Genomic DNA, 21,782 nt, shown 5'->3' on the forward strand with positions numbered 1-21,782 from the left:
AAAGACCTATAAAGAACAAAATTATTTATAGCAGTATTTTTTTTCATAGTACCATTAAACTAGAAGCTAAAGGGTTACCTAAGAGGAAGGGCTAAACATAGGGTGGTATGTGAATGTGAAGGTTCTTGTGCCATAAGAAATGATGAAATCATTTTAAAGAAAACCTGGAAAAGTTCTTTAAACTGATGCAGAGAAAAGTGAGCAAAATCCAGAGAAAATTCCCACAATGGCAATAGTGTTATGAAGAAAAAAAAAACTTTGAAAGATTTGGCAGCTCTGACCAATGTAATGCAAAGTCATGATTTCAGAGGAGTGAAGATGAAACATGCCTCTCACCTTCTGCCAGAGAGGTGCTGATTTACACTGCATGAAGACTTACATATTTAGACATGACTTCTGTTAGAATTTGTTTCTCTGGACTATGCAGATTTTTTATGATTGTTTTCTTTTCCTTTTTTAATTTATTGTTTAGGTTGAAAGACAGTGTTAGAAACAATAAATGTGGTTTTTAAAGTTATTTATTTATTAATAATAAAATACATACATATATTTACATGTATATACACACTCACACACACACACACACACACATATATATATATATATGTATATATATATATATATATATACATATATTACTCTCCTGTCAAGAAGCTCACTCTTTTCTCTAAGACAAAATAGAAATTCCTCTGTGTCTTTCTTTGGTATTTAAAGCCCTACCCAAATCGACTCCAGGATTTTTCCAGGATTATTGAACATTACTCCCCTTCACAAACTCCATCTTCCTGCAAAATTGACCCAACTTCTTTGTCTTGTCTACAACATTCCATCTCCCACCTTTTAAGAAAGCCTTTCCGGACTTCCAGGTAATCAAGGATGCAATCTAGAAGCGACACGCTTCCTCTCCCCGGCACCGAACAAAATAGACTACATCAAAGGAGCATAAAAATCACCTTTGGAGGAACAGAAGGACTCCCCAGTACTCACCAGTACCCCACAGAGGAGAAGGTACATGGGGTTTGAACATTTCCACACTATAATATGAAGGAGGAAAAGCTTGCACAGAAACGTGAACTGAGCGACCCGCCCCCCCCCCCACTTCCCCCACCAAACCAGAGTGAGCTACAGGAGGGCTCAATGGAACAGCGAGTGAGTGGGGAACATCTCTGTCTGGGGGGGGGGGAACTCCAGGGTCCTTGGGATCTGGGGACTGCCAGGAAAAAAACGTCTCACGGCGGTTTCACAGGAGAATCCTGCGCTGATCGCAGGGGGCCCAGGGAGCTGTACTCAGGGTGGTTGCACTGAGCATATGGGTGGAGCTAAATACCAGGGGAGGACCAAGCGCTGATTATCTGGGCGGAGCTGAACACCTGGGCAGTTTGGCTGTAATCAGGGGCCCAGCTCTCTAAAAAACCTCGGAGGCTGGGAAGAACTAGTCTGAGGCAACCTAAATTCACAGAAAACCTGCCCATATCACCCAGACCCCAGACCAAAAAGGAAAGGGGAATAAAACCACCAAAGAGATGGCTCACATGGCCCAAAATCAAGGCTCCAGGAAGAAAGGGAAAAAGGTGACTATTGAAAACTTTTATGGTGGAAGTACCCAAGGAAAAGAAGAGAATGAGGTGGAAATCCAAAAAAAAAATCAGAACATGCCTCCCAAAATGGAAACTATCAACAAGCTCTGGAAGGTCTCAAACTGGAACTTACCCAAAAGATGGAAACCTGGAAAGAAAAATGGGAGAAAGAGATCAACAGTCTGACAGATAAGACTGCTCAATTGGAAAAAGAGCTCAAAGCATCCAATAGAAGGGCAGACAAAGCTGAAAAGCAAAACCAGTCCCTAACAACCAGAATTAAGCAACTCAAAGAAAGTGAGATCACAAAACAGCAAGAATCAATAAAGCAAAGCCAAAAAATTAATGAATTAGAAGAAAACATAAAATATCTCACTGAAAAGGTCACAGAATTGGAAAACTGAGGAAGAAGAGACAAACTTCAAATTATCAGTCTCCCAGAAAAACCAGAGATAAACAATAAACTCAATGTTATTCTACAGGAGATTATAAAAGAAAATTGCCCACACATTCTGGAGCAAGGGGGCAAAATAGAAATAGAAAGGGTTCATAGAACACCCTCTATACTAAATCCCCAAAAGACAACCCTTAGGAATGTAATTGCCAAATTCAAGAGCTTCCAAGAAAAGGAGAAAATCCTACAAGATGCCAAGAAGAGGAGCTTCAGATATAGGGGGGCTCCCATAAGGATCACACATCACTTAGTGGCTAACACACTAAGAGACCGCAAAGCATGGAACACGATATTTAGAAAGGCAAGAGAGCTGGATCTCCAACCAAGAATCAACTACCCAGCAAAACTGACTATATACTTCCAGGGGAAAGTATGGACATTCAACAAAATAGAAGATTTCCAAGCATTTGCTAAGAAAAGACCAGAACTTAGTGGAAATTTTGATATCCAAGCACAGAAAGCGAGAGAAACATGAAAAGGTAAATATGAAAGAAAGGGAAAAGGAGATAAATCCTATCTTTTTCTTGAAGTCAAACTCTCTTCTATAAGGACTACATTTACATCAAATTATATATATTAATATGTGGGGAAAATGTTTTGTGTAACTCTCAAAAATTGTATGCATCATAAGAGTAGTTAGAAGAAAAATGCATAGGGAAAGATTGGGACATAAAGAAGATTTGGGGAAAGTGGGGGCAAAGAAAGGAAAAGGGAGGAGAGAACCATCAATAACACTAATATTTACTTCAAGAAATAGGGGGGGGACTTAATAGAATAATTTTTCCCATATAAATATACACATGGGAAGTGGAGGGGAAGAACTCTCATATGAGAAGGAGAGGAAGAGAGCGTGAAGTGGAATTACTTAAACCTTACTCTCAATGAAATCAAATCTGAGAGGGAAGAACATCTAGATCCAGTAGGATCCTGAATTCTATCTTATTCATTAGGGCAAGAAAGAAAGGAAAATTAAGAAGGGGGAGTGAAGGGAGTATAAAAAGGGAGGGAAGGAGAGGGGGGAGGGGAAGGGAGCATAAGAAGGGAGGGGCTAGAAAGGGAAGCATCTCAAGGGAGGGGACTAGGGGGACGGACCTAAAGTAAATCATGATATCTGACAAAGCCAAAGCAAAAATAGACCTGATCAAAAGGGATAGGGAAGGTAAATATATTCTGTTAAAAGTGAGTCTAGACAATGAGGAAATATCACTAATCAACATGTATGCACCAAATGGCATAGCATCCAAATTTTTAATAGAGAAACTAGGAGAATTGAAGGAGGAAATAGACAGTAAAACCATATTAGTGGGAGACTTGAAGCAACCACTATCAAATTTAGATAAATCAAATAAAAAAATAAACAAGAAAGAGGTAAAAGAGGTGAATGAAATCTTAGAAAAATTAGAGTTAATAGACATATGTAGAAAAATAAATAGGGACAAAAAGGAATACACCTTCTTTTCAGCACCACATGGCACATTCACAAAAATAGATCATACACTAGGTCACAGAAACATGGTACTCAAATGCAGAAAAGCAGAAATAATAAATGCAGACTTTTCAGATCACAAGGCAATAAAAATATTGATTGGTAAGGGTACATGGAAAGCCAAATCAAAAATTAATTGAAAATTAAATAATATGATACTCCAAAATCGGGTAGTTAGAGAAGAAATCATAGAAACAGTTAATGATTTTGTTGAGGAAAATGACAATGGCGAGATATCCTTTCAAACCTTATGGGATGCAGCCAAGGCAGTACTTAGAGGAAAATCCATATCCCTGAGTGCATATATTAACAGATTAGGGAGAACAGAGATCAAGGAATTAGAAATGCAAATCAAAAAACTTGAGAACAAACAAATTAAAACCCCCAGAAGAAAACCAAACTAGAGATCCTAAAAATTAAGGGAGAAATTAATAATACCAAAAGTGACAGAACTATTGAGCTAATAAACAAGACTAGAAGCTGGTACTTTGAAAAAACAGACAAAATAGACAAAGTACTGGTCAATCTAATTAAAAAAAGGAAAAAAGAAAGGCAAATTAACAGCATCAAGGATGAAAAGGGGGATCTCACCTCCAATGAAGAAGAAATTAAGGCAATCATTAAAAACTACTTTGCCCAACTATATGGCAATAAATATACCAACCTAGGAGAGATGGATGAATATTTACAAAAATATAAATTGCCTAGATTAACAGAAGAAGAAATAGATTTCTTAAATAATCCCATATCAGAAAAAGAAATCCAACAAGCCATCAAAGAACTTCGTAAGAAAAAATCCCCAGGGCCTGATGGATTCACCAGTGAATTCTATCAAACATTCAAAGAAGTTAACTCCAATACTATACAAACTTTTTGACATAATAAGCAAAGAGGGAGTTCTACCAAACTCTTTTTATGACACAAGCATGGTACTAATTCCAAAGCCAGGCAGGCCAAAAACAGAGAAAGAAAACTATAGGCCAATCTCCCTAATGAATATAGATGCAAAAATCTTAAATAGGATACTAGCAAAAAGACTCCAGCAAGTGATTAGAAGGGTCATCCACCATGATCAAGTAGGATTCATACCAGGGATGCAGGGCTGGTTCAATATTAGGAAAACTATCCATATAATTGACCACATCAACAAGCAAACCAACAAGCACCACATGATTATCTCAATAGATGCCGAAAAAGCTTTTGATAAAATACAACACCCATTCCTACTAAAAACACTAGAAAGCATAGGAATAGAAGGGTCGTTCCTAAAAACAATGAACAGTATATATCTAAAACCATCAACTAATATCATCTGCAATGGGGATAAACTAAATCCATTCCCATTAAGATCAGGAGTGAAACAAGGATGCCCATTATCACCTCTATTATTTGACATTGTATTAGAAACAATAGCAGTAGCAATTAGAGAAGAAAAAGAAATTGAAGGCATTAAAATAGGCAAGGAGGAGACCAAATTATCGCTCTTTGCAGATGACATGATGGTCTACTTAAAGAATCCTAGAGATTCAACCAAAAAGCTAATCGAAATAATCAACAACTTTAGCAAAGGTGCAGGATACAAAATAAACCCACATAAGTCATCAGCTTTTCTATATAATTCCAATACAGCTCAGCAGCAAGAACTAGAAAGAGAAATCCCATTCAAAATTACCTTAGACAAAATAAAATACCTGGGAATCTATCTCCCAAGATAAACACAGGAACTATATGAACACAACTACAAAACACTTTCCACACAACTAAAACTAGACTTGAACAATTGGAAGAACATTAACTGCTCATGGGTAGGATGAGCCAATATAATAAAAATGACCATCCTACTCAAACTCAGCTATCTCTTTAGTGCCATACCCATGGAACTTCCAAAAATTTTTTTTTACTGATTTAGAAAAAAACATAACACAGTTCATTTGGAAGAACAAAAGATCAAGGATATCCAGGGAAATAATGAAAGAAAAAATACAAAGGAAGGGGGCCTTGCAGTCCCAGATCTCAAACTATATTATAAAGCAGTGGTCACCAAAACAATCTGGTACTGGCTAAGAGACAGAAAGGAGGATCAGTGGAATAGACTGGGGGCAAGCAACCGCAGCAAGACAGTATAAGACAAACCCAAAGATCCCAGCTTTGGGGACAAAAATCCATTATTTCATAAAAACTGCTGGGAAAAATGGAGGACAGTGGGGGAAAGATTATGTTTAGATCAACACCTCACACCCTACACCAAGATAAATTCAAAATGGGTGAATGACTTGAACATAAAGAAGGAAACTATAAGAAAATTAGGCGAACACAGAATAGCATACATGTCAGACCTTTGGGAAGGTAAATACTTCAAAACCAAGTAAGACTTAGAAAGAGTTACAAAATGCAAAATAAATAATCTGGAATACATCAAATTAAAATGTTTTTGTACAAACAAAACCAATGTAACCAAAAATCAGAAGGGTAGCAACAAATTGGGAAACAATCTTCATAAAAACCTCTGACAAAGGTTTAATTACTCAAATTTACAAAGAACTAAATCAATTGTACAAAAATCAAGCCATTCTCTAATTGATAAATAGGCAAGGAACATGAACAGGCAGTTCTCAGCCAAAGAAATCAAAACTATTAATAAGTACATGAAAAAGTGTTCTACATCTCTTATAATCAGAGAGATGCAAATCAAAACAACTCTGAGGTATCACCTCGCACCTAGCAGATTGGCTAACATGACAGCTATGGAAAGTAATGAATGCTGGAGGGGATGTGGCAAAGTGGGGACACTAATTCATTGTTGGTGGAGTTGTGAATTGATCCAGCCATTCTGGAGGGCAATTTGGAACTATGCCCAAAGGGTGATAAAAGGCTGTCTGCCCTTTGATCCAGTCATAGCACTGCTGGGTTTGTACCCCAAAGAGATAATAAGGAAAAAGACTTGTACAAGAATATTCATATCTGCACTCTTTGTGGTAGCCAAAAATTGGAAAATGAGGGGATGCCCTTCAATTGGGGGATGACTGAACAAATTGTGGTATATGTTGGTGATGGAATACTATTGTGCTAAAAGGAATAATAAAGTGGAGGAGTTCCATGGAGACTGGAACAACCTCCAGGAAGTGATGCAGAGTGAGAGGAGCAGAACCAGGAGAACATTGTACACAGAGACTGATACACTGTGGTACAATCTAAGGTAATGGACTTCTCCATTGGTGTCAATGCAATGTCCCTGAACAATCTGCAGGGATCTAAAAAATACTATCCACAAGCAGAGGATAAACTGTGGGAGTAAAAACACCGATGAAAAGCAACTGCTTGACTACAGGGGTTGAGGGGATATGACTGAGGAGAGACTCTAAATGAACACTCTAATGCAAATACCAACAACAGGGAAATGGGTTCGAGTCAAGAACACATATGATAACCAGTGGAATCGTGCGTCGGCTATGGAAGAGGGAAAGGTGGTGGGGGGGGGGCAGGGAGGAAAAGAAAATGATCTTTGTTTTCAGTGAATAATGTTTGGAATTTACCAAATAAAATAATGTTTAAAATAAAAAAAAAAAAGCCTTTACTCTAACCCTGACCTGGAAAGTCCTTTCTTTGCACCGTGGCCTTAGAGAATTCCCTAGATTCCTTCAAAGCTCAACTGAAATGCCATCTCTTATTCAAAAACAAAAACAAACAAACAAAAAACCTATCTTGATCTCTAAGTTCCTAATACACCACACACTCCCAGAAAATGACTTTGTACATCATTCATATAAGTTTTGCATTTACTTATCTGTATCCATTGTGTCTGCTAAGAGAATGTAAGTTTCTCAAGGGCAGGGAATATGTGGTTTTTGTCTATATCTCTAGCACCTAATGCAATACTTGGCACTTAGTAGGTAATGAAAAAAAATGTTTGTTGATTGAATGAAATATGAGTTGAAACAAAGAGAACTAGCAGAACCCAGCATCTTGCAAATTAATCACCAAGGACAGACTGCTTTATGCCTCTGGGTCACTCTTCATTTCACAGAAAGGGACCTTTTTTTCTACTCAGACATTTTATTGGACCAATCCATCTCTCCCCAAATTAAGCTGTCTTCTTGCTTTAAGATATGGACTTATGGAACCTCTAATTTTAAGACCAAACACTTAATTTGGTCCTCAGGTTCTCACTTGTCACTCATTTTGGCAGAAACTAGTTACTGAATGACTTTGAAATCCAGAATGTGTTTAAATGAAAAGAAATACTCATTTTTGATGTCCTGATCCTTTTTCTCAAGGGTGTATGCATATATAGCTCATCTGTAGTCCATGCACTCCTTTCTCTGGTCATTGCTGAATCAAGGGACATGTTCAGGGCTTTCTTTCCAGGTTAGATGCATAGATACACTTATGTGTGCATACGTATACACACATACTATGCAGAGCTAACAGGCTAAATTGTCCCTTAGAGTTTAGTAACAATGCTAATCATAGGATCAATGGCAGTCCTGCTCCCTCATTTTATAAATGAAAAAACTAAAACCCAGAGAGGTTTAACTGATTTTTCCTCAGTAACAAAGAAAGAAATGAGCAGACCTATAATATCAACCCAGTTCCTCAGACTCCAAATCAATCACTACATTGCTCAAAATCCCCCAATGCCTCCCTGTCAAAACTCAGTCAAATTCAGTCAAAACGCAGCTTAGAACTTGAAAGCCTTTGCTATTACCGCGACATGTCTTTATACAGGCCTTCTTTAAGGCAGTATATCAATATTATGTCAGAGTGGATAGTGATCTGGTCTTAAAGACATAAAGACCTTTCCTGAAGTCCTGTCTTTGACACAAATTGGTTTTGTGACCCTGAATAAGTCATTTAACCTATAAATATTCCAGTTAAGTTGCAAAGAAGGTGCCATTCTACATTGATAGGGGGGAGTTTCTTCATTGGAGGTTCTCTATACCTAAGAAATCACAGGACTAGCACTCACTCTCCCAGCTTACATATCCTGTAAGTTTCAGAAAAATTGGACTAATTGTTGATCTCAAAGATGTGCTTTCATTTCTTGCCTCTCTTTCTCTGTCCTTACTGCTTCCTCCACCTGAAATACTCTTCCCATTTCAACCACCAAAATCCCAACTCTTTCAAAGCCCATCTCAAGATCCATGTCCTTTATGATGTCTCCAAAGACTAGCAATCTCTCCCTCCCCTAAACTCCCTTTAAAAAAGAGGAAAATGAAGAGGAAAATGAATGTTGATGTATAAAAGTTGAAGTTTGTTTAAATAAATGGCATGTAATTGAAAGGGAGAGATTGGGAAATGAGGGGATTTTTCAATGCTTGAATCACCAATTGGGAAAGAGCTTTTGATAGTTTTGGCTGGTCCTCTTATCTCTATTTCATTAAATCACAAATTCCAATTATAATTATAAATTTTTACTCTCACTTACAAGATCAAGTCACTTTTTGTTCCAAGATGACATATATTCATGTGCATAAACATACTCACACACACAGAGTGTTCTCTAATCCCTGAAATAACAGGCTTCAGAAATACCATCATATACTCTTTATGGTTTTCAGGGGTCTAGTTCTAGTCACAAATTGCCTTGGGAGGAATAGAGGCAGTCAGATAGCTTTTAGCCTGCCTGCCTAATCTCTTTGCAAGGAAAGCTTTAGCAAGAGCCTAGCAATCTAGAAGAGACAAAAAGAAAGACATCAGAAGAGTGATGTGGGTGGAGTAGGTCCAGTGCTAGGATTCTGGGATAAGTCTTAATAATTGCTGAATTCACAGAGGAAAGGAGCAGTTTGGATCTGAGTAATTATTTTGTCTCAGGCTTAAAACTGATAGAGATGAAGGGTACTTCTGTCCTTAGCAGAAAAGAAGCACTGAAGGGTAAGATTACTACATAGCCAGCTCTGGGAAGCGGTGAGATAGTCCTTGTCAAGAAAAAAGGAATGAGTTTTGCCAGAGAGGATACCTAGGACAGCCAGAGAAGATACCCAGGGCAGGAAAGAATGCTTAAGATTTGCTCCTGAAATCACAGTGAATAAATGCTCTGGAAACGAGGGACCTTTCCAAAACACTGGGTTCTCTATGGAGTTCTCTGAGCAAAGTCCAAGTTTACTCAGCCCTGGGCCAATAAACGTGGTGAGGCCAGCAGAAGTTCTGTTTTTAGGCCTTTTGGATTTGGGACAAGAACTAAATCCAGCTATGAAGTGAGTACTCTCAAGGTTTTAATATCAGAACTACCTAGAAGTGGAAAGAACTGCCCAGATGAATTATGTGGGTACATAACCCTTTCTTGGATGGCGAGAATGCTTTCCCTCAAAAGCTGAGTGAGTCAGGGAAACTTGACTCACCTCACTGAAAAAGGAGGGAAGGAGAGAGGTTTGTATTGAAAAATCATTCAATCAATAAGCCAGGCATTGTCCTAAGCTTTGGGGGTGGGGGCGGGGAGAAAGAAAGAAAGGAAGGAGGGAAGGAAGGAAGGAATGAAGGAAGGAAGGAAGGAAGGAAGGAAGGAAGGAAGGAAGGAAGGAAGGAAGGAAGAAAGGAAGGAAGGAAGGAAGGAAGAAAGGAAGGAAGGAAGGAAGGGAGGGAGGGAGGAAGGAAGGAAAGAAGGAAAGGAGGAAGGAAGGAAGGGAGGAGAAAGAAAGAAAGAAAGAAAGAAAGAAAGAAAGAAAGAAAGAAAGAAAGAAAGAAAGAAAGAAAGAAAGAAAGAAAGAAAGAAAGAAAGAAAGAAAGAAAGAAAGAAAGAAAGAAAGAAAGAAAGAAAGGAAGGAAGGAAGGAAGGAAGGAAGGAAAAGGAAAGGAAAGGAAAAAGAAAAGAAAAGAGAAATAACCCTTGCTTTCAAATAAATATATTTAATCAGACATGGTGAGAAGGTAAGGAATCTACATCCTAGATTCATCTTACATTGTTTTTAATTCTGGTAAAATTTTTGGCAACAAATTTATACTGTTGGAATGCATCATCTTTCATCATAGAAGTGTAACTTTACTTGCAGGTGGACAACTAAGACTACTAGACTGATTCATTGAGAAGCAGTGTGGTTCAGTGGATAGAACATTGGACCTGAAGTCAGGAAGATTTGAGAGGACTAAATCTTGCCTGGGCAAGTCATTGCCTCTAGGCCTTAGCTTCTTCATCTCTAAAACAAAGGGGTTGGACTCAATTATGTCTAAGGTCCCTTTCCACAAAGGCTTCATAATATCCTTTAATAAGTGAATCAGATTTTGGCTCATCAGAAGTTCTTTCTCAAAACTAAACATGAAGGTCCACCTGCTTTTCCCCTTTTCTGAGTGATCAGTCCAAATGTGGAACAGTTTGCCTCCATTTATTGTACAATAAACCCTTACAAATATAGCTTCATCCATTCATTTTTCTTGTTGGTTAATTAGTTGTAACTCCTTTGATATTTCTTTGAAAAAAAGTAAAGTCAGAGTAGGAAGTAGTAGTAGTCTCTCGGTAACCGAGGATGATGATTGTCTTTGTGCATTTTCATCTATGATAGATGAGTGTGCACAAATTGTGCATGAAGAAGATTTAAGTGGAAAAGTCGATGCACAGAGACAGTCCCACTCTCTCGGCGTTGGAAGCCTGGGTCCATTGGCATGAAAAGTCGTTACATCTGGAGACTTCCTCAGCTGCATTGGGTGGCCGTGTTGTCTTTTGTGCTCCAACATGCCCTAAGCACTCCACAGCGCTTTGCTGCGTCACCCTCTCAGCTGTTGAACCTTCATATTGGTTTCTTCCATCTGTTCGGCCGAAGCAGTCTTCACATGCTGGGTGAGCAAAGCCCTGGTTCACCATGGGTCTATGCGATGGCTACCCTCACAAGGTTTATCTGGCCTGTCGAAGCCATTGCCCCGGGTGTGGTCGCTGCCACATGCTAGCAACTACTGGGAGCCACAAGTGAGAGTAGGAAGTGGGAGCCAGCAATAGACACAGACTTACAAAGTGGGAAAGAATCTTTCTTGTCTTGGAAAGACTATCTTGTCCAGCTATTGTATTTTTATAAACCAGTGGATTAATTGATTTATAAACAGATTATTTTTATAACTAAATCATTATTTGTAAATAGGTCGATAGAATGATTACTCTTTCCCAGTCCAGTGGTCCTTCATTTCTATCACCTTGCCTCTGCAGACTATGATGAGGGTTGAATGCCAGATGTAGATCTCAGCTGTTACCTCATTCCAGCCCTTGAATGACCTGTTCATCACAATGAAATATCCCTAAATCATACTATTAAAGATATCTATCCATCCCATAGTATTAGTGATGCTTGCATCCCTAGTGATATAGTAGTGAAACCCAAACATTTGTTCTAGTATTACCATCTTACTGACTTGTTAACATCCCTCCTGTCCTGACTCTAGTCAATCACCTCCAGTTTTTCTCCTCCTATCATTCTGGTCCCAGTAGAACATCTCTTCTGTTACGCCCTACACTGTTCTGGTTTCTCCATGTCAGACTACTCCACTCTTAACATCAGGATTGATTTTCTTCTTCCTCCTACACTCATCTTGTTTCTGATATCAGGAGAAGGAACTCTATAGAATCTATTGCCATTGCTGGAAACCAAGGCAGGTATAAAGAAACTTCTTGGATATGCTTAGGGATCTCTAGGTGATAGGAAGGCAGGAACAAAGCAGAGCACCTTCAAAGGCTTCAGCTAGAAAGGAAAATTCCCTTCAAAGATACCCCTCTCAACCTATCACTTTGTATTCCAGAAGTCTACATTCATGTCGTCTGATTAACATTGATTCTTCTGTAAACACAACGTACTGTGTTTGATAATTAAAATTCAAAATTATTCAATGAGAACAAATTGTTGACTGTATTTAGTACAGTCATTGCAGAGGGAGTGTGTCTCTTTCCATGGAGGGAGAGGCAGAATACAATGCCAGCCATACAGATATCCTGGACACCAAAAAAAGTGTACCACCCTAGAGCAGGATGGGAAATTCCCTTCTAGGAGTGAAGTTGCTAAGGGCCAGATTTTTTAACAGCCCTCCTCCCTCACTTATACCCATCACTTGGCTTGGAATATCCTTCAGTCTTATCAGCTCCCTCAGCTTACTCCTTCTTCCCTCTCCCGCCTCTTTTGGTCTGGGTCTATGATTTCATTGGTCAAGGGAAACTCTGCCACTACAGCTGTGCACTGCTCCTGAAACTTAACAGGTTTAGGGGACCTGTGAGGATGAGTGACTTGCCAATCAATATGCCTCAAAAGTAAGAGCTGGACCCAAGCTTCAGCTTCCTACAGCACTTATGTTGTCATTCAGCCATTTTCAGTCACATCTGATGCTTCATGACCCCTTTAGGGGTTTCCTTGGAAAAGATACTGTATTGGTTTGCTGTTTCCTTTTCTGGCTCATTTTACAGATGAGAAAATTGCTTTTTTGATCTACTCACTCAGTGTTGTGTGTCTGGGTAGCTAGAAGCTCTGCTCACTCTTCTCTAGTCCTGTGCCTTAGTGCCTGAGCATGTCTAGTGGGTGAATCTCATGGAAAGAGTCACAGATCTCTTGTCATACCTATGCATTTACTAGCTCTGTTTGGGGAATAAACAAGGCATGGTATTTTTCTGCCCATTGAGCCTTCTGAGAAGGGTGTCTGCTTTCCTTCACCATTAGATTGTAAGCTCCTTGAGGGCAGGAGATGTCATTTGCTTCTCTTTGTTTCCTAGAGCTTAAAGGCATAGTGCCAGGAATAATGAAGATGCTTAATAAATGCGTATTGACTGACTGAGTGGTTTATACCCTTTGGAGACAGTAAGGGTCACATAATAGAAAGTTAAAGTGCTCCCAAGCCTGGCCACAGCACAGAGGACAGGGAGAGTTGAGGAAAAGAGCTGAATCACTGGAAGACAGGGGACTCAGACTCCCAAGTCCTGCGCCTGAATGCATGCTATAGATATTACCATATTTATGACTCTAAATGTCATTATTGTTTTGTCATTGTTCTTAGATTTTCTCAAAGCAATTAATTGAAGCATTAGGAATTTCTCTTGTCAACTAGCTCAGTCCATCTTGTCCACGTGTGTTGGTTGACAGTGAGAGACTACTCTACTCTGGGATGGAGGTGAATGAAAGAGAAATTATAATCAAAGAATGCTGGATCTAGAACAGAAATAGGTAATTCCCTTTTCCAGGTAGGTGGGCAACAGTGGTATATAGTGTGCTGGATATGGAGTCAGGAAGATTCATTTTCCTTAGTTCAAATCTGGCCTCAAACACTTCCTAGTTGTGTGACCCTGGACAAGTCATTTAATGCCATTTGCCTCAGTTTCCTCAACTGTAAAATGAGCTGGAGAAGGAAAAGGCAAACCACTCTAGTATTTTTGCCAAGAAAACTCCAAATGGGGTCACAAAGAGTTGGACATGACAAACAACTCAACCACAGCCCTTTTTCAGATGTGGAAATTGAGGACCAGGGAGTTTATAGGATTTGCCCAAGGTAATAAATAAGAGAGGGAAGGCTGAATCCTGGCCCTCCCTCTGAAGTGCTTTCTTTTTCTTGTGGTATCACTAAAGGTAACTGGTTTTGAAAACATTTTGTATACATTTTCTTATTTGACTTTCATGACAATGCTGGGGGGAAAGTAATTCAGGCATTTTCATCCCTAAGACTCAGAGACATAAATGATTTTCCCAAGAAGAGCCAGAAGCCCATTTTGAACCCAAGACTCACCTGACTCCAACCCAGTACTCTCTCCTCTAAGACACATGTAAAAAGTGTATTTACCCAGGTCTGTTCAGCTCCACTGCTTTCTATCTATGGTGAAGGAAAGATGGGTGCACCTCGGAGATTGCTAAACCATTCAGCAAGAAGGGTGAACCCTTCAGTGTGTTAGAGCTGACTTGAACCAGTTTACAAAACTAGTTGTTACATTTTCATCATGAACATTTATTCCTTTGGTAGTAGAGCCAGTGGGCCAAATCTGTTTTTCTCATTGCTTTTGTACAGTCCTTTATTTAAAAATGTAAAGTAGAAATGTTTACATTAAAATATTGTACATTACATTTAAATGTGTAAAAAAGGTTTACATTTAAAAATGTATAAATCATTCTTAGCTTGGGGGCTGTGCAAAAGCAGACAGCGGTTAGCATTTGTCCTACAGGCTACAGTGTGCTGACCCACAGTCCAGACTAGAGAAAGAGATGGATAAAATTTTAATAATGCAGATTAAATTTTAACACAGGTCTGGCATTCACTTTTTTTGAGGGGGGGGGCAGTTGTTAAATATTTAGCAACACATACCTGCGCACTAGGTCAGCCCCAGGCCTAAATGCTTCACACAAACCACACCATGTCCTTCCTTTGGAAGCCTGAAGCTTTGTACCTGAAACCTAAAGTTGGTTTGTACCAAACAGCCTCTTTAGGGCAACCCCACCCACTTAGGGCAAATTGCGCAGCATTCAGGGAAATAGCTGAAAGCAACTCCCTGACCTTACTCACCTCTTTGATCCTATGCAGGAGGGGCAGAAGCCAGTCTTTGTTTACCTCACAGTGGCTGTCCAGAAAAGTCAGGATGCTGGCCTGGGCTAGGTCTGCTCCCCGGATCCGAGAACGGATCAGCCCTGTAGAATGAGGACAAATGGCCATGCAAGTACCCCTCGGGACTAGTCCGCGTCTCTCTAGGGAACGTGAAGGGCTGTGGAAGGGCAGCCAACCTCCCTGCTCCCTGCATCCCCATCCTTTATCCCCCCATCCCACAGAGTCTCCCTCCGAAGCTGTGTTGCTCTCACCTTCCCGCTGTTCATTCCGCAAGCATTTCACCTTGGGTAGCTTGCTCAGCAGTTGGCAATCGTCAGCTTGCAAAAAACAAAATGGGATGATGAGTGAGCATCCTGGCCTCCATGCTCCTCCCTCATGGGACAACCTTTGGACTGCGGTGGAGATGTAGGAGCAGGTGAGCCTTCCTGGATCCAATTTCCCTGCCACTACCCAATTCTGAATACTTCTTCCTCTTGCCTTGAAAATTAGGATAACAGGAAAATGGAGGAGGAAGCTGAATTCTAATCCCTATCATTATAAAAAGGAGCCCATGAGAAATGGCCTATCCTGGGGGATAGAGAGTTGGCCATGGAGTCAGAGAGACTCTGAATCCTGCTTCTTACTAGGTACAGGTCTATAGGCAAACCAGTTTGAGTTTCAGTTTTCCAAACCCACAAAATGGGGATAATAATATGTATATTCACTACTTATCTCCCAGGTTTATTATGCTTAAGTGAAATAAAGTGGATAAAGGATTTTGCAAATTGTGAAGAGCTGTCTAAATCATAGTTGTTATAGAAAATCACCAAGGCTTTGTGCAAAGGTGTCAAACATACCACCAGGGATAATGTTAACATGTTATTTTCTAAGTCAATATGTTCCTGCAATGATTGTTAAGTAGGGTTTAGAGGCTTCTGGTTTATCTTTGAGTTTGACACCACTAAGTTTGACCCTTCACTAGTGGAGAGAGAGAACTAGCTTGAAGTCAAAAAGACCTGAGTTCAAGTCCTGCCTCATTGGCTGTGGGAACCTCAGTAAATCACTTAATCTTTTATGTTCTGTGAAATTCTCTAAGACTAAATATTACTGACAAGTTACTTATCCCCAATGTAGGGCAAATTTCCTAGATAGAAGTTCCCTACATCAAGAAAATGATAAGTCTGGAATTAAAAAAAAAATCATTCCTAATGCAATATACTTAAAGTGGGGACCATTTTTAGTATTCTAGTCTAAACTAGGAGACTCAAAGACACAGGAAAGTTAGAGAGCCTCCTTCTCTACAGATTATGGAGTCTAAGAGGAATTTCCCATCGCTTCATGATATATTTGAGAAAGATCAATGGAAGCAGGGGAATGACAGAGCTCATTTGTACTTGGAATCATTAGCTTCATATAAGATTCAGCTCAGTGTCTACCTTCTGCAGTAGAAATTTCTTAGTCCCCACAGCTGCTAGTGTCTTTCCTTCTGAGATTGCCTTCCATCTACTCCACAAAAAGGGTGACTCAAAAGTCTTAGTAGTGCAGTTTCAGGCTTTAATAGTTTAGAACTGCACTTGAGAGTGTCTTTTGTAAGTGTGTATCTCCCTCAGTAGAATTTAAGTTTCCTGAGGACAGGGATTGTTTGTGTCTCCCAGACACAGACTTTTTGATCTAATGACAAGGGCCTCCTGGTTGTTGCTTAAACAAGATCCTCCAACTCTTGGCCCTGGGCATTTTCTCTGGCTACCTCTTGTTTCATTCCAGTCCAGCCAAAATCCCACTTTTTTCTGGAAGTGTTTCCTGACCACTCTTAATTTCAGTGCCTTCTCTCTGCTAATGATTCCTCTTTATCCTATATAGGACTCCCTTTGTGTATAGTTGTTGCATGCTATCTATATCCACTAAATTATAAGTTCCTTGAAATCAGAAACTAATTTTTGCCTTTGGTTATATTTTCAGCACTTGTCAGAGTGTCTGGCACACAACAAGCTTTTAAATGATTGCTTGTTGACTCTCCTGGGTATAGTGTGTGGTGGGTGATGGTGCTGGAGGTGGGGGAAGGATGGGATATGAAGGGGATAAGATCATGCTTAACTGGTCCCTAGGAAATGAAGGAAACCTTTTCATCCCAGGCAAAGCTTTGGTTGAGATGCCTTCACACAGAATATGAATAAGGAAACTACATTTACTAACAAAGAAGTGATGAGGCACTCCTAGAGCATATTGAGTTGGGTAGGGTTAGATTTTTGCTTTAGGAAAATTACTTTTCCACTGTATGAAGGACTGATTGGAGAGAGAGAGAGAGAGAGAGAGAGAGAGAGAGAGAGAGAGAGAGAGAGAGAGAGAGAGAGAGAGAGAGAGATTGGAGAAGGAAGAGACTAAGCGGGAAGATCAATTAAGAGACTACTGCAGTGGTTGGGGCAAAAGCAGAAATTCAGGATAGATAGAGATGGAGGAAAGAACATCTGGTCAAGTGCATGATCAAATAGTCATAAAGACTCACATAGTAATAGACCCATATATGTAGTAATAGCTAATGCTTAAAAATGCTTTAAAGTTTGCAAAGCATTTTTAAAAAATTATGTTGTTCTCAGAACACACTTAGGAGACATGTGTTATTAATACCCCCATTTTGAAAATGAGGAAACTGAAGTTCACCAATTTAAGTGACTTGCCCAGCATCACATAGATACTAAGCAACTGAAACAAGATTAAAAATCTAGATTTTTCTGGATCCTAGTTCAGTATGCTACCCATGGCACCAAACTATCATAAAATCATATGGTCAGGCATGCACTCAGATTTGAGCCCATAGGGTTGCAAAAGTAGCTTTAAAAGATTCATGAGATTGATTCTCTTCCTTCATTCAGATGGAAATTCTTCAAGTCTGTTTTGATGTTCCAGATCCCCCAGGAACAAGTGCAGTACTGAGAGTCACTCCTATGTTTTGGAGCCAACTAAGAGAGAAGGGAAGTATCAACACTTACGGTCATCACTGAAGTCATCCACTAATATGATCTCATGGACCAGATGCACTGGAGTTCGGTTTGACACGCTGTGAGATGGAGAGAGGAAAAACCATTACAGCTTCTGGTGACAGAAATGGGAAGACAAAAAAAAGCACACATTGTTAGAGGAAGGAGATGGAGGGGTTGGAATTGGATTTGTTCCTGGGTGGAAAGTGAGATGATATCAAAACAGACATCTACTAAAGAAAAGAAAATAATAGTTTTATTTTTCAAGTGATGGGGGAACCCCTAATTTTTGGTCCTTTTTCCTCATTTAATCTATCTAAAATATCTCTATTTTAGTGTATCTTTTAAAATAATTTTATAATTTGTTTAATATTCCAAATTCTTTCCCTTCATCTGGCCCTCCCTGGTTTCCCCCCTCCCTGAGATGGCAAGCAGTTTGATATATATATTTTACATGTGTAATCATATAAAACATTTTTCCACGTTATTTTGTGAAAGAGTTCTTAAATGAAAAAAGAATAAGAAAGAAAAGAAGAAAAATATAGTATATTTTAGTCTACATTCAGACTCTAGTTCTTTCTCAGAGGGAAGAAGGCACTTTTTATCATAAGTTTGGGATTGTCTTGGATCACTGTATTTCCAAGAATAACTAGGTCGTTCACAGCAGTTTATCAAGAAATATTGCTTAACTGTGTATAATGTTCTTATGATTTTGTTTACTTTATTTTGTATCAGTTCATGGAAGTCTTTCCAGATTTTTCTGAAATCACCCTGCTTGCCATTTCTTATAATAGCACAGTAATTTTTCATAACTATCATATGCCACAATTTGTTCAGTCATTCTCAAATTGATAGGCAATCCTTCGATTTCCAATTCTTTGTTACTACAAAAAGAGCTATTATGAATATTTTTGTACAAATAGGTCCTTTCCTCCTTTTTACATATATCTTTTGAGAAGTTATGGAGATTATACCAAAATGCCACCAAAAATCATTAAGGATAGGAACCAACCTTCTCCATATGAGTTTAGGTAAACCAAGGGACTGCTGGAGTTGTGCCAAGTAAGAAAAAGGAGTCAGACATTAAATGTTCAAAAAATGATGTTTCAACTGACGGATGGCAAAAGGAATGGTTTGGGAATGACAAGGACTATTTGGGATACCAAGGCATTGTCCATTTACATGGCAAGTAAGAGAAGGAAAACACAGTAGATCCTTAAAAATGCTTTCTGATTGATTGAAATATTATGGGGGAAAGAATCAGGAAGATTGGTAACAAAAGTAAAAGAGGAGGATCAGAAGCCTGCTTAGACAGAACTGTAGTATTGCCACTGATAGTAATGAAGGAGGTGAGAAAAGCTTACTACAACACAATATGCATTTATTAATTGCCTTTCTTATGTTGGCCACTTTTCCAGGTATTAGGGATACAAAGAGGAAAAAAAATAAAGAATAGATCCTGCCCTCCCTCCAGGAACCTCCAGGAATTGGTGGAGGTTAAACATTCTCAAGGTTGGGAAGATATGATAGGAAAAATACTCAGAAGTAATTTTGAAACATATTTTGGGTGATAACAAGTTATTCAAAATGGAAAGCTCTTAAAAGTTTCAAGAAATGGACCTGGAAAGAGGGTTTGATGCAGTAATGCTGTAATTTTGTTATGAGAGGCAGACTTGTTTAAGTGAGATAGAATCCTAGAATCCAGCAAGTCAAAACTAGAAGGGTTTGATCCTTGAATTTTACAGATGAGGAGCCTGAGGTTAAGTGACTTACTCAAGATCACACAAAGTTCATTTTGTGATGGTAGACATAGGATTAGAATACTTGCTGACCATTTTAGGTGGTTGAAAAAACCATATGAATTTAAGAATTCTTCAGATAGAAATCAACAGGAAAAGTTGTGAGGATTGATAGGGGTTGCCAAGAGTGTGGGTGAAAAGGGAGCAGGGGACATGATGGTGAATCATAGTCAGCAGGCAGAAACAGGAGAAAGAGCCAAGAAAGATGCTAAAATATATAGATACTATATTAGCATGAAGGGAAGTAAAAGAGGGAGATGCTAGGGGTACAATAAGAGACAAAGATTCTAAACAGACTGCATGTCCAGGAAGAAAAATCCACTGTGATAATCTGAGGGGAGAGTAGATGATATGGGGTAGTTAGGTGGTACAGCAGACTGAGTTGAGTACAAGGGTGAAGTCAGGAAGACTCCCCTTCTTAGGTTCGAATCTGGTCTCAGATAATTACTAGTTTATGACCCTGAGCAAGTCATTTAATCTTGTTTGCCTCAGTTTCCTCATCTATAAAATGAACTGGGAAAGGAAATGGCAAACTACTCCAGCAACTTTCCAAGAAAATCTCAAATAGAATAACGACGACAAAAAAATCAGAACTGGAACAACTGAACATGACAGTTGCTAAGAGTATTAAAGTCACATGTAAAACCCAGTGGAATTTCACATCAGCTATGGGAGGGAGTTTGAGGGAGGGGAGGGAAAGAACATGAATCTTGTAACCATGGAAAAATATTCTAAATTGACTAATTAAATTAAATTTTCAAAAAAAGAGAGTGTTAAAGTCAGGAAGTCCTAGGATCAAGCCTTGCTTCTAACATCTATTAGCTAGTAAATATTGACAATATGACCCCTCATGTTTGGGTTTTCTCATCTGTAAAATTTTCATGATAAGTATACCTGGATTACCTGCTTCATGGGGTCATTACAAAGATCAAATGAAATCATGCAAGTAAAGTACACAAGAGAAATGACGGTTGTTATCATTAGTCTCTTGGAGGAAATCTAACCCCACACCCTCCTACTGAACATGTGGCAGTTCCCATGGCCATGATACTGACTTTAGGATGTGCCCCATGTGCGTGGTTGGGGGAGTATGGGAAATGAGTGGGCTTGGATCCTTGCTTCCCTCCCAGTGTCCTTTTCAGAGTTCTGCTTTGTACTGGGTGTTCAGCAACCCACAAGGAGAACTTTATTCCAGGAGTTCCCTTTATTTGTAAAGTATTAATTCTCACCATGGCAACTAGGACAAAGTGGAGAATAAAATCCCATCACAAAGACCTAAGCCCCATCGTCAAAGTCATCGAAGAAGGGGCCAAAGGTTGCCATCATGTGAAACCAGTCGCAGGGAGGGCGGATGGAGGAGGAAGCCTTACCATGATCACTACTCCGGGTGGAGGGGAACCCAACCACCCCCAACAACCAACCTGCTAATTATGGAGGGGAGAGAAAGGGAAAACGGGAGGGAAAAAAATTGCTTGAAGAATAACCTATAATGAGGTTTGATTACAGCTGCGGTTTCGGCATTTTACTCCCTCAAATCCCCACCGGCTCTTTGAAATTCAAGAGTTCTCTTATGTGAACATCAAAAGGTAAATCGTGTGCGAGCTCCGAGCTCAGCCGTACTGAGAGATGATTAGCGAATAAAAAATGTCCAAGGTTTAAAAAAAAAGAAAAAAAAGAGAATCGTCAGCACTAAGCGCTAATTATACCATTTCCAGCTAACACCTGGCTTGTTTTTGCTCTTTTAATCAGAACAATTTGAGCAACAGCAGGGTCTCATGCAAAGTGGCTGAGGGCTCCGGAGATCTAGAATGGGGCACTGGGCTTCTTGGGTATCAAAAGGGTCAAAGAGAGAAATGGGGTCAAGATTCTACAGCTGGACCGTTCCTAAATGATTTATTGCTAAGCGCCACATTTGGCTTCTCACCAAGGTGGTCACCTTCTTGCACTTGCCCTTCCTCCATCTGCCAGGGCCCTGAGATAGAATTCTAATCCTACCTCTGCAATTTACTCTTTGAGTGATGATGGACA

The 21,782-nt window shown here is 39.4% G+C and overlaps 1 protein-coding gene across 2 annotated transcripts in view; it reads right to left on the reverse strand.

Moving 5' to 3' along the window:
* The window catches only part of GALNT14 (polypeptide N-acetylgalactosaminyltransferase 14), a 364,372-nt gene that overhangs the window by 75,242 nt on the left and 267,348 nt on the right, over positions 1 to 21,782 (reverse strand). For both annotated transcript variants that reach the window (XM_016428013.2, XM_007476039.3), the window contains 3 exons: positions 17,968 to 18,035; positions 15,253 to 15,318; positions 14,963 to 15,084 (listed from right to left, as the gene is read on the reverse strand). In XM_016428013.2, coding sequence (XP_016283499.1) covers positions 14,963 to 15,084; positions 15,253 to 15,318; positions 17,968 to 18,035 — 256 coding nt within the window. The remainder of the gene's footprint in view (positions 1 to 14,962; positions 15,085 to 15,252; positions 15,319 to 17,967; positions 18,036 to 21,782) is intronic.

The sequence above is a fragment of the Monodelphis domestica genome, chromosome 1 (genome assembly GCF_027887165.1).
Source record: "Monodelphis domestica isolate mMonDom1 chromosome 1, mMonDom1.pri, whole genome shotgun sequence".
NCBI lineage: Eukaryota > Metazoa > Chordata > Mammalia > Didelphimorphia > Didelphidae > Monodelphis > Monodelphis domestica.